Consider the following 12,991-nt stretch of genomic DNA (forward strand, 5'->3'; position numbering starts at 1 on the left):
AATGCAAAGAGCTTTTAGCAATATAAAGCACACTATTCGATGTATGATTCTTAAAAATCGAAAAGCCTTACGCAGTTCCAAAGTTCATAACCGTCCAAGAACGAGCTTATAACACATCGCAAAATGGATGACGAAGAAGGAAGATTGTTCCGATGCCGAAGAACATGCTGTGAAATGCTTGAAGATCGTGGATATTTTATTCCAAACCAAGAAAGGTTGGAAACGTTCGCAGAGTTCAAAGCACGGTACGAACTGTATGACAGAGTGTAAGTTCATACTAAATTAAATATAACATTGTACAGCCGTTCAAAAATGTTATTAGTTGCTTCTCTAAAAACTGATAAGGATGCTAAATTATTGGTTTACTTTGCTGATGAAACTAAAAAGACCGGTGTTAAGCCAATAAGGGAGTAGGTAACCACTGAACAGTATTAAATAATCTTAGGCTTACTGAAAAAATGGAAGACCATGACATACACAGGGCTATTCTGGTTACCCAGAATGTGCTCACTCCCTTCGCAAAAGATGTAAGATGGATAATGCTATCATCTCATGTTAATTCAGGCCATTCTTGAGGCGGCACCCAGGAATATCATCGAAAACTTTTTAGAAACTGAGTTGCTAGTCAACATTACAAAGCATGAACTTGTTCCTAAACATATCCCGCTAACAGCTGATGAAAAGCAGACTTTGCTACAAAGATACAAGGTATATTTTGAGCAATCTTTCTTCATCTTCCATAGGTTAAAGAAAGTCAAATACCGCGTATACAGGCAGCAGATCCTGTAGCAAGATATTTTGGACTTACTAAAGGACAGGTAGTGAAGATTATCCGACCAAGTGAAACTGCCGGGAGATATGTCACATTCAGACTGGTCTATTGATATATAATCGCATATAATAACATCTAACAATAGTTTAAATATGTTTGTAACTGCTATTGAAGAGGTTCCAAGCGTAAGCGTTGCCGTCAAGACCACAGGTCGCAAAATCGCCGCTCTGTGCATTGAAACAGACATCCACAATGGTGTCGTTATGCTCAGCTATGATTGCTTTGGTATATAAGGATCGTGTTTCCAAAACCCGTATTGTGTAATCCCAACAACAAGCAATAGTTATGGCGCCGTCCGGTCTTATCTTTAGGCATCCAATGCCAGCAGTGCTCGCTTCACCTTTGTAAATGTTATGGCTCTTCAGTGTAGTAACATCACTCGAACTCGAAATGTGCAACATCGATACATTACCAATAGAATCGCCTAATAACACTACATCACGCCATACAGAGAACGCTGTTAAAGTGTCGATGCCATCTACTGTGTGAGTCATCAATGCATGTTGAGGTTTCCGTAAATCAAATATAGACACCAAACCCGTTTCATATCCAGCTATGATACGATAGCCAGATGAATGCGGAAATGTTTCAATGTGTTGGAGGCATCCAATGTCCGTGCTACCTTCTGTAGGTGCCAACAGCTCGATGGAAATGGAAGATGGACCAGTCGCGCCGTTTTGATGATCGGAACTACCTACATAGTGTTAAATGAGGTTCTATTATTCATTACCGATTGCTGTGCGAACGTCATAGCATGCGATGGAGTTTATCCCAGATGGGCACAACAACAACGACGCAGATGAACAAAAACAAATATGCGAAAAGTTACTATAGTTAACGTCTGCGTTATACAATGTAGTATCGGTTTTTAGATCAAAGACAGAAAATCCAGATTTATGTTGCACTGCTAGCATTGATGCGCAATTTTGGCCTACACATATGTTAATGGAATGCTTGTGAGAAAAGTCAAAGCACACAAATTGTATTTCGCTTTACCATTTGAGTCTATTGGGAGTGCATAAACGCAATCACGATGAATATGCGATGATGTTAATGTGTTGCCGGTTGTCATGTCCCAAATAGACAGACCACCTCCAATGCTAGAGGTAAGCAACCCTTGATCAACATAGCACACAGATGTGAGCCCATCTTCACAACGGATGCTGATGACCGGGGTTGCTTCCATAAGACCTTATAATACTAAAATTGACAAAGAAGATCCCAGCATATAAGACCATGTCACCGAAAAGAAGTGACAATAGAGACATGTGTTGACGTTATATCGTTCTAGACATAAAATGCAACGCAAACTAAATGTATATTTTAAGCGATACAACACTACGACGCAAGTACATCGCAGAATGTGTATATACGGTCTTCCGGAATCAACTACACATCAAACAAAACAAATATTCATGTATACAGTGATTCTATAGTAAATGGTCTAATATCTATTCCAGCTACATATCATTGCGGTAGAAAGATGCTTTTATAAGAAGTAACTACTGTACGTTTTGACGATGGATAACGATGCTATATTGAATAAGATTCATCTGACGGTGTGATAGCAGCATGCAATCACAAAGTTACGTGGTTATCTATTACCGAAATACATCTAGAATAAGTGACCATGATTGAGAATTCCGAATGATATTATTGATTGTCGCGTGCCCCAGTGAGGCAATCGCGCACATTACCATATGGCACTAAAAGATAGTCCTCACGATCTGTGCAAGGCTTTTTATATAGTGGCGTGTGCTTACGAGGCTCACGACTCACCCTTATAATAGGGGAGTCAATAAAATACAAGCACGCATAGCATAGGCCAAGGGAACCAGACGTGACATATAATCCGTTTGCAGCGACAAAATGGCGCCAATGTATTATATAATGTATGTGCGCCGCAGCTTTGCTTCGGTTTTGCATCATGAAATAAAGAAAACACGATATATGCCAGCTGCAAGTGAAAGACCGCTCTATAGAAATGTCTTCGATAGAGCAGAACATCCTGCACTTTGGGCATTGGACAAAACAAGATTTGAAAAACAATCCTCTGTAGAATCACTTGGCGATTTGATTACGCCGCATGCCCATGGGCATACATTTGCAAGAGGTGGTATTACAAAGTATGCACATTATGTAAATGTATGGGAACCCGTATTTCCCAGAACACCAGATGTCATGAAAGGAGAGTTAATTTCCGGTGCAAATTTCACTAGAACTAGTGGATGGCACCTACCAGGGGAACCTGCCCTTGTCTCAGTTGGAAAATTAGGGCCAGACAACCAAAGAGCTATCGGATACGCAGAAAATGCAGTAGTACCAGACTCTATTGTGCCGGATGCTTTCCCGGATTTTGGTGAATATAGATTGCCTAAAGGTACAGATAGAAGGGCTGCCATATATATCATGTCTGCCACGGCCATGTTTTTCTTCCTTGCGCTAGGGAGATCGTTAGTTTGCAAGATCATACACTATTTCTGGATAGCAAGAGTAGGTAATACATTTTTCTATACAAAACATTTCAGGACATCGCTGCTAGTGGTTCTGTTGAAGTCAACGTGTCACAAATGATCCCTGGAGATCAAGTAACTGTTAAATGGAGATCTAAGCCAGTCTTTATCAAAAGACGAACCCAAGAGGAGATTGAGCGTTCCAGGTGAGTGCTAAGGAGTGTGAATATATGTTCTTACAGAAAGGACGATGAACTCTTGGACTCCATGAGAGACCCCGAACTGGATGCTGATAGGAACGTCAACCCAGAGTGGCTAGTAAACATTGCCATTTGTACTCATCTAGGTTGTGTTCCTACCAAAGGCGGTAACTATGGAGGTTACTTCTGTCCGTGCCACGGATCACATTACGATGCCTCGGGTACGTCTGTTGTGTTTTCTGATCATTATCTTTCAGGTCGTATAAGACAAGGACCAGCACCGTCTAATCTGGAAGTTCCACCATATAAGTTTATCGATGAAAACACTATTAAGCTAGGTTAAACGTGTTATAATCTTGCGTCGCCTGCAATAACATGATTGAGCCACAACCAAAATCCTTAGGTGTCAAACAATAATAGTCGTTTCGCTCCGAATACACGAGGAAAAATAAGTGATGATTAATATTGGATAAGATGTTATTATTCATCTATACGCCATTTGCACCATCATTAAATACATTAATTATGTGTCAATCAATGAAATGCTACCCATATTCGATTATGTACGCCTACTTAAATAATAAAAATGTGTACATGTCTAAAAATGTCGATCCCGGTGTTCAGTTACCATGTGAATGTTCGGGGTTGTTGCCATCGTTGTCGGCTGTAATCATTTTCCTGTTTATACGTGAATGCAATAGATAAAATTCTAATCTGTAACGAATACCTAGTGTACTGTAGTCTTCTAAACTTTCGTGTTGAGACAATGTTGTGGGATTTATTTTTTAAACGACTATGCCTCAAAGAGTTATTTTAGTCGCATTCCATACTTCTATGGGAATAAACCTTTAGAACAAAACTTTTACCTTATTTAGTATCTTCATCTTTAAATTCATTTGCCGATTCATGCTCTACCTTGACACTTTCTTCTTTTCTCAGGTTATTTTTCTTACACGTAAAGATGCCTAGCCGATAGCTGTAGAAAATAGTTGCTGCAATACATCCCATTAAGTAAAGGGATATAACGCATATATAACCAACGTTTTTAGCTTCTTGAGAGAATCCGTTGTCTGATGATCCGATACAGATGACCAGCAATAGGATTAGTGATAATACTGCCAGTGCTCCAAACACCATACAGCAGAAAACGTCTTTGCTCCATAGCCAATTAAATGGCTCATGCGATTTGACAATCATAATCAAAACTAAAGTTGTTCCATAACAAATAACGACAAGGGGGTAAAAGACATGATGTTGATTTTGCTGGAAACTATAAGTACCTTGATATATCATCAACGTAATTAGAGCCCCGAACGATATTGATAATAGCATCAATATCACAACCTCGTAGAAAGAATAGGGTAACTTCAGTATGATTACATATAACAATGATGTGGAGTATATTTCCGCCAGTAACACTACCGGACGTGCCGAATTTTTTAGGTTATTGACGTCGGTGTTACCGTCTCCCGAATAAACAAAACTTCGAGTTACAAATGCATGCAACGGAACAGCCATACCGCATGTCGCTAATATGGCCAATACCACAATGGCGATGGAGACGTAACATGCCCATTGTGAACGACAGCATGGCTGTTTAAATAATCCACACTTCCAACCACAAAGCAAGGTACCCGCCATCACTAACAGACATGTACCGGCTATGCTGTAGACATAGTATGATGCTCCATTTTCGTAAGCAACAGATATTTCTGTAACCTTAAAAACCAACGAGTTATAAAGCGCACAAAAAATTGAAACTAGCAACAGGGTAGCCCAATGCCACTTGGTAAATGGTTTTACCAAGTAGTCAAGTTTGTAACAAAGACAAAGCACAAGTATGGACAACAGTATGCCCAATGCTTGAGTTGCATACGTGACTGTGGTTTCGTTGATAAATATGCTTATTCCGTTAACTAATAGAATGGTCAGTGTCAATATAATTACCAAAACCAGTGCTTTCTCAAGCAATGGGTTGGTGGTACCCGTCGGGTTAGCCATCGTAGACATAACTTGTCTAAATATCCCTTACTATAACAAACTACTAATCCAAATGGCCTCTAAACTTAGTTTAAATGTAAATGATAATGAAATTTACCCACCTGTTTACAACACGCTGCAGCTGATAACTTTTGTGGCAGACCTACAAAACCTTCAGAAGCCAAAAGCATATGAAGCCAAATTTCGCAACTATAGGAATGCCTAGTAGATTATATTGCATCACACTTCCCCATTCTCTCGTGAGCATCTCCCATTGTGCACTCCGTCAGTATTCTTCATAAACGTCAAACTAATATTCCAATGTTATAGTGTTACTTAAAAGTGTCAAGCAGAAGAAAAGGAGGTGCCACAGAGGAGTCTGGCAAGCTCCGAAACGTCAGATATGTTATACTCCGTCGATAATATCTTATAGTAGAAACATGACTTAAGTACCTTCCGAAAGTCTCACGGGCGGGAATCCGTATGATGAGTAATACCAAGATATGGACTCTCAAACTGCTACATAGCAGTTCATACCGTCATTATATTCATTATTTGCCATATATATGTCAAAATAGTGTCATAAGTTATATCGGGTTTCTCTATCATGCCGTTTGATGTCCACGGAAACCGCTGAATATAAATGCATGTACCATTACTGATGGGATAGTACCAATCTTTCTCGTTACGTTACTTATGTGAGATTGTGTTTGCGTTATAAGTCACGTTATCATATAATGAACTACGGATTCGACTTTTTATAACTAGGTCTAATGAGATGTATGACACCATAATAATCGTAGCATACTTTCTAGCCATAATTAACATGCTAAAACATTGGGTGTCAAATATTCATGGACATTTTAATTTGCAGAAGATCCCTAGTTGTCCATCTATTACCTTAGATATTGTTATTACCTGAGTAGGCCTACGATGTCGGTCCATGTCTTAGAAGAGGTCCTTTTTGTTAATTATTTATGTTGGGAAATCTCAATTCCACTCAATTATACATACCATAGTTCACAACTCAAACTAACCATACAACCACGATTATGTTATTCTGCAAACGAAAATTGCCATATATCATTTTATTGTCAATAATGTACGTGGGACATACGGCTGGCAATTATATTTGTTTGTGTTCATACTCTATAGATTAGTGACCATAAGCGTCTGTCTGGTAGTATAGATAATAGATTTATCAAGCAATTTTGATGAGTAGAGGAACAATTGTCATCATTCGGTAGATTGTATATATTATTTTTAAAAAATGTGTTTGTTAATGTAAAATGTAGTATAATCTCTGTTCTCAACCATGTGTTTACGTTGATAGTTTAAACTGGTTGAATCTCTTAATCATATATATTCAGCCCAGTGAAGCTACTCAAATGAACAAAAAGTATCATGGACAAATTACCACCTAAATTATGAGCATACAAAATAATGACAATAGATATCACCCCAAAGCAACACTGATGTATTGGCAAGTGATACACGCCTCCAGATAATGAATAGACCTTCATTCCAAATGGAAGAGAAGTAAATGTGGTGCTCTCAATCCCATTTCCCAACATTAGGAATATGGGGTGGAATTCTGAATCCCTTTTTGCAAAAAAAGAAGTGCCCCATATTTGCCCAGATTACCCTACGGAAATTATAATGCATTTATGCATTCAGTTATGACATGCAAACTACGTAAGAACCTGCAATTTAATGTTTATCAAGTCCTTTTGAATTCTTGCATAATGCAGAAAACCTATACAACTTTTAGTTTGAAAACAAAAGTAATTTTATTTAATTTTACATGTATTGTTGTTTCTATTTGTCAAAGAGTATGGTGTACGTAATTTTGAGACACTACTGGAGCTTATTTATTTGAACTACCCATTGAATCCAAACATATAAGGCATATTAGAACTAATTTTACAGCTTCGAGATTTACCATTTAATAGATTCACAGATTCATGTGGGTTAATATGGATTTAAAATGAAATATGACCATTAGATCTCTTAGGGAAGGCAGATGATCCTTAGAGCATAAGATTTTTTAAGTACACTATAATATGGTAGACATCTACGTCATCTAATTATAACAATTTTTAGTATTGTACACGTGAAATAACAGGTTCTTATCGCTTATAAGTCCACTAAATGTATTAGATGGTCATCTCGTATATAACATCAGGAAGGCCATATATGGTGGTTTCCAACAGTGTAGTCCACATTTTTAAATGGGTGAAGTATTTTATAAAATGGACATTTCAGTATAGTGTCAGAATATAAGTTTCTTGATATAGCTATATTGCGTCGAAATAAACTACGTACTACAGAATCCGAAATTAGCCATTATTGTAGTGCCCACTTATAGATTAACTTATGACATTGATAGGACTCTATTATGCTTGTCAAATTATTACATACGTTAAGGCTATTGTGTATATAGTAGACATGATATACAAAACCACGTTTACCATCTATATAGTTAATACATAAATATTCCAGTAGTCCTCATAATTGATATATGCATTTGAGATTTTTATGATCAACCAATTCCATAAAACAGAAACGTTGAGTTTTGGTTTTATATTTCACAGAAGTTTACTCGCACTGTAGTTTAATGCATCATGAATACAAAAAATGACTAGCACGATAACTAATCTCCCTATGAAATTATAGTGCAATTAAGATATGTACAAATTTCCCTATATGTTATGCCAAATTTTAAATATAAGATTAAACATGATGTTAGCATTTCCTTTTAATCCAGTATATATGTAAGATTTTGGTTTCATGTTATATATATATATATATCAACGGTGGATGGAATAAATTACATATAACGATAGTGTATACATATGATACTACAATGTAATCAATTCTATTCATAGTATTATTGATGTGGAGCATACAACCAACTATATATTTCGCAAATACGTATTTGGCAGCATTCCACCACAAAACCTTTTAATCTTCCAATGAGTTTATTGCATGTCGATATAAGATACAGGAGAACCGACATAATAATTGCATACACAAAATAGAAAAATAATATTAGGAAGACGTACATACCCTTCGACTTTATGTATAGTCTGATCAAACGATCTTTCTTACCATTACTGACAAAATAAAACATCTGTAACATTCTACAATATAATGATATAACATTATAGTGAAGTACATCTGGCAATCGAATGATGACTAAATGATACTACAGTGGATAAAGAATGCTCATTTTTCCACATAGGGTGAAGCCATCATAGTGCCCCAAGTATATAGCATGCCATGCCGATCATCTAATCAGGCTACATAATTGGCAAATATTACAAGTATGACCTAGATACTTGTCTAATGCCACTGCACCGCAGAATCGGCATTGAACAGTAGGCTGCGATCTAATCTTGACAAAGCTAATTGTGCAAATGTTGAGATCGTTATATTCTCCTTCATCACAATCTAAAGCATACGTTTCAACTCCTTTCTTTTCACATAATGCATATATTCGTTTTGCCTTTTGCATTTCATCTTCAGCACCATCTATGTTGGATACATCAAGGGACAGAAGACGCGTGATTAATTTTTTCGCTGTAATGTAATTTTGGGCCTTCCACATGATGCCCATTGTACGGCGCATTACAAGGTATTGGTGTTGAGGCAGTAGATTACAGCAGGCGAAATATACAGCCAACTCCAGGGAACGCCTCATATCAACATCAGACAGTTTTTCTCTTTCATCCTCCAGCAACATTGCAGTGATGTAAATACGACACTGTTCAATGTACTCTCGTGATGCTTCAGTCACTAAAAATATCCAATGTTTCAGTGCCAATCTAAATTCAACTACGGCATCTTGAAACAGGCCAGCGGTGACATTGGTATATCCTTTGTTCATTATGGTGTGAACATAATCATCATTAAGTATGGGATTAATGGGTCGAATACCATAAGGATGGCCGGGAATATTATTGGATTCATGACTAGATCCTTGGGCATACTGTTGAGCTTGCTCAACTATGTCTAGTAGCAACGTCTTATCACGCAAACCAAAATTCTTCTCTAGTAGATCTAAAGCAACTTCAGATTCACCTGCAAATAATATGGAACCTACAGTTGCTTAACTTACCCATGTTGATATAGTCGAGAGGGGAAAGCCCAATCGGAGGACCTGTGTCCACAGCGGCCTCTCGCTCGGATTCGTATACTTCCATGCTCTCCGCACTTTCAATCTCATCAATACTGCCCCAAACATCAGCATTAACATCTGATTTTGTGGCGATAGTAGGTTCAACCCATGTTGAAACCTGATCAACTTCCGAAGGATCGCAATCATCGTAGAAAACTTGCTCGTCCAACTTCGATTCAGTTGCCAACACCTTCCAATTAGCATCTTCGCCCACTAGCCTTGTGATGGGAATGGGAGGAACCATATATGAGGCATCTGGATTTTCTTGACCATTCCCATCCTCGATATTTATACCATATGTATTTTCACATATTTGAGACAACTTGGCATGCTTAGTATTCTTTAAAACATTCGACAATTCTGTCATATCACCAAGGTAAATGGCATTTTGAATTGTTGAGGTGATATCATTCCTAAATTTACAAAGGTTTAACATCTTCTTCAACTTCGCACTGTTACCAGTAATAAGGTACAACATGCTCAGTTTATCAAATAATTTTGCCTTTTGGTAAGCAGCTTCTGCCACTACGCAGTTTCCTTGTTCCATTGCTGCGTTGCCCACATTTTCCCAAGTTTCGACATCATCGATAACGTGCGCATCTTCAAGTGCTTCCTCTATATCGCCGAATTTAAGTGCCACTTCGAGTTTCATCATGGGATCAGTAATTATCATCCTCGCCAACGACGGATAGTTTTTATTGATTAGATATGCAACCATCGCATTTCCGTGTATCCTTCCGGCTTCTATAAGTTTCTTCGCAGTATCTACCTTTTTGTAGTAAAGCGCAACTTTAAAGAAGAATTCATCTGAATTAATTTCAATCCTGTAACACCTGTGGTCTCTCTTCATAACATGTAGTGAGGTGTTCTTTATGCGTACTATATATATGGGTGCATCTATACTTTGGAGTACTCCACAATCACCATTTACCATGATATAATACATACGTTCGTCTGTTGCGTATATGACTGCTGAATTTTCATACCAAGCTGCAGTCTTAATCTTTCCATGGACTTCTGCGGATGCTAGTTTCTCTAGCTTCCTGTCATATATGAGAACTTTGTTACGGAAGACAGCCGCGATAAGTTTTTTGGATGGAGAAACAAATACATTAAAAAGTTTATCCACAAACACCCTGACCTTATAGACTTCCTCTTGGCACTCAATATTATAAATAGAGAGCATTTTTTGTTCCTTAGACCAGAATAGGACAATGCCGGAACATATGGGAAATACTTTATCAACATTACCTTCTACACAGATCGAGCTTACAGGGCCTCCCTCTAAGTTGTGCAGGACAACATCATGTGACATATTGATCGCCACTACTAGCGATCTCGATGCAAAACAAGCTGACATAGCTTCGCCCATAAGAACCGTGTTATTATCTTGTGGATTATATTCGGATGATGCTCCACGTTTCAGAACCTCATATATATGCTGCTTTTTAAATACATAGTTAACAAGGAAGAGACTCTTATCTGGGCAGTAGTGATTGTAATATATAGCAAAAGGCCATATAAGATCTCTGTTACCTTTAAGGTTGGTTGGCATTGGGCTGTATGTCACCAAGGCTGCCATGACACTTTGCGCAACGACGCTACAATCGACCACACCACTAAGGGCCAGTATCCTTTTGCGGTACCTTTTACTAAATACTGCTGCTGGTGATCGGAATACCAGCTCACCCATGCTTTGAAACTCATTTCCATCTAGTAATCCTCCAGAACAAGTTCCACCGGATATTCCGTCTTCATCATAGCAGATATCACATTCAGATAAATTTTGTCTTGCAAACCCTTTATTAGCTTCTTGATCTGTAGTCTCAATCTCTTTGTCCAGATTGCTGGAGTAGAGAATTCCATTCCATATATAGTACAGGGTGTTTCCTACCAGTGTAACAATGGGCCTTTCTTTGAACAGCTTGAAGACTATGAAACCAGAGTCATGTCCTGTAGCTATATAGTTTGAATTTTTAGATTGCTGGACAATCCAGAACCTATTCTCCTTTGATGTGTAAGTATAGGCTAAAAACCACTTTCTGGTATCCCAAACTTTTATGGTTTTGTCCTCCGATACCGATATCATGTAATTGATGTTGTTAGGATGCATTATCAATGAGCAAATATTATCTTTATGACCTCGCAGAATATTAGTTTGCCAAATATTGGGACCATTGTACCTCCATACTCTGATTGTCTTATCGTCACTAGCGGTTATGACACACGGCATGGCATTGTGAAATATTGCCCAATTTACACCCTTTTCGTGCCCACACATGTTGTATAAACAAAGCACGTCTGTAAAGACCAGTTTTTCATGAAGCTTTGAATGCTCAGATGTTCTGCTAGGTAGACCACCTACAGTAAACATCTGTATGTCCGAAAGTCCATTCGAATTGGCACTAGCATCATCAATAGTTTGGATGGCACAATTCTTCTCACGAAGCACGGTAACATCCCAGATTCTGGCAGTTTGATCAAGGCTAGCAGACACCAATAAGTCCTCTTTGGGATGAAATCGAGCACACATAACATAATGTGTGTGGCCTTGTAATACGCTAATACAGCTTCTACCTTGCCAATTCCATATTCTTATAGTTTGATCATCGGACGCCGATAATATCCATGGGTAATTGGGATGAAATTGCACTGTGCGTACATAATCTGTGTGTCCTTTTAAGGCAAAAAGCATTTTCTTCTGCCTGAAGTCCCATACAACCACGTGAGTGTCATCACCTCCACTGACGAAAAGTGGTTGTAGTAAATGGAAGTCAATTCCCCTGACAGGTCCTTCATGGTACTCGAATACCTCTACCAGGGTTGAATTCAAATAGTTCCATAACTGTATTTCACCAGAATGTAAAGAAGCTATGAGAAAGTGGAGGCTCGGGTGAAAGGTGATACCTTTTACCCTTGCAGTTTTAGTTGAGCACTTTTTCAACATGGTTTCAGTTCCTTTGTTAATTCAGCAGATTCACAACGCCGTGTCTAATATGTATCCCATGATGTGCAAGTTACGATTTACCTTTGGGTTAGTGTTTAAATGATCCCCTAAGGATATTTTGTGTTTACCACTTTAACTCCTATATATTTCTTAATAATACCACGTGTAATCACGTATGTAAAAATAGATTTTTATAAATGAGTCCAGGGCAGGTTTAAGTGTTGCGGTACGCTTATAATTGTCATAGGGGGTTGACCGTGTGTTGACACATGGGCCCATTTTCTTTTAGAAACATAACAAACATCACACACATTGCTGTAAAGTTGTATACATTAGATATTTTGCATATAACTGTATTTAACTTTACTATGTATCGCTATCATAACCTGCTATATACAA

The 12,991-nt window shown here is 38.0% G+C and overlaps 5 protein-coding genes across 5 annotated transcripts; 2 read left to right on the top strand and 3 right to left on the bottom strand.

Moving 5' to 3' along the window:
• The first annotated feature begins 3 nt into the window (after nucleotides 1-3).
• BBOV_III009920 (RNA polymerase Rpb5 N-terminal domain containing protein) lies at nucleotides 4-899 on the top strand. The gene is made up of 5 exons (XM_001612066.2): nucleotides 4-266; nucleotides 303-410; nucleotides 446-527; nucleotides 565-708; nucleotides 744-899. Exons 1-5 carry the CDS (start codon nucleotides 124-126, stop codon nucleotides 882-884), a joined length of 618 nt encoding a protein of 205 aa, XP_001612116.1. The 5' UTR covers nucleotides 4-123; the 3' UTR covers nucleotides 885-899.
• On the bottom strand, nucleotides 899-2,458 carry BBOV_III009925 (guanine nucleotide-binding protein subunit beta-like protein 1). Its single transcript, XM_051767457.1, has 3 exons — nucleotides 1,829-2,458; nucleotides 1,563-1,763; nucleotides 899-1,526 (listed from the first exon to the last, which is right to left on the bottom strand). The coding sequence occupies exons 1-3, from the start codon at nucleotides 2,016-2,018 to the stop codon at nucleotides 919-921; spliced, it is 999 nt and encodes a 332-aa protein (XP_051623772.1). The 5' UTR covers nucleotides 2,019-2,458; the 3' UTR covers nucleotides 899-918.
• A 94-nt stretch (nucleotides 2,459-2,552) lies between these two features.
• BBOV_III009930 (putative ubiquinol-cytochrome c reductase iron-sulfur subunit) lies at nucleotides 2,553-3,878 on the top strand. Its single transcript, XM_001612067.2, has 4 exons — nucleotides 2,553-3,325; nucleotides 3,361-3,491; nucleotides 3,528-3,706; nucleotides 3,743-3,878. The coding sequence occupies exons 1-4, from the start codon at nucleotides 2,702-2,704 to the stop codon at nucleotides 3,826-3,828; spliced, it is 1,020 nt and encodes a 339-aa protein (XP_001612117.2). The 5' UTR covers nucleotides 2,553-2,701; the 3' UTR covers nucleotides 3,829-3,878.
• Nucleotides 3,879-4,297: 419 nt separating this feature from the next.
• On the bottom strand, nucleotides 4,298-5,515 carry BBOV_III009940 (putative integral membrane protein). Its single transcript, XM_001612068.2, has one exon. The coding sequence runs from the start codon at nucleotides 5,493-5,495 to the stop codon at nucleotides 4,353-4,355; it is 1,143 nt and encodes a 380-aa protein (XP_001612118.1). The 5' UTR covers nucleotides 5,496-5,515; the 3' UTR covers nucleotides 4,298-4,352.
• A 3,204-nt stretch (nucleotides 5,516-8,719) lies between these two features.
• Nucleotides 8,720-12,612, bottom strand: BBOV_III009950 (Coatomer WD associated region family protein). Its single transcript, XM_001612069.2, has 2 exons — nucleotides 9,586-12,612; nucleotides 8,720-9,548 (listed from the first exon to the last, which is right to left on the bottom strand). The coding sequence occupies exons 1-2, from the start codon at nucleotides 12,590-12,592 to the stop codon at nucleotides 8,755-8,757; spliced, it is 3,801 nt and encodes a 1,266-aa protein (XP_001612119.1). The 5' UTR covers nucleotides 12,593-12,612; the 3' UTR covers nucleotides 8,720-8,754.
• Nucleotides 12,613-12,991: the final 379 nt, after the last annotated feature.

This window comes from Babesia bovis, chromosome 3 (assembly GCF_000165395.2).
Source record: "Babesia bovis T2Bo chromosome 3, whole genome shotgun sequence".
Lineage (NCBI taxonomy): Eukaryota > Apicomplexa > Aconoidasida > Piroplasmida > Babesiidae > Babesia > Babesia bovis.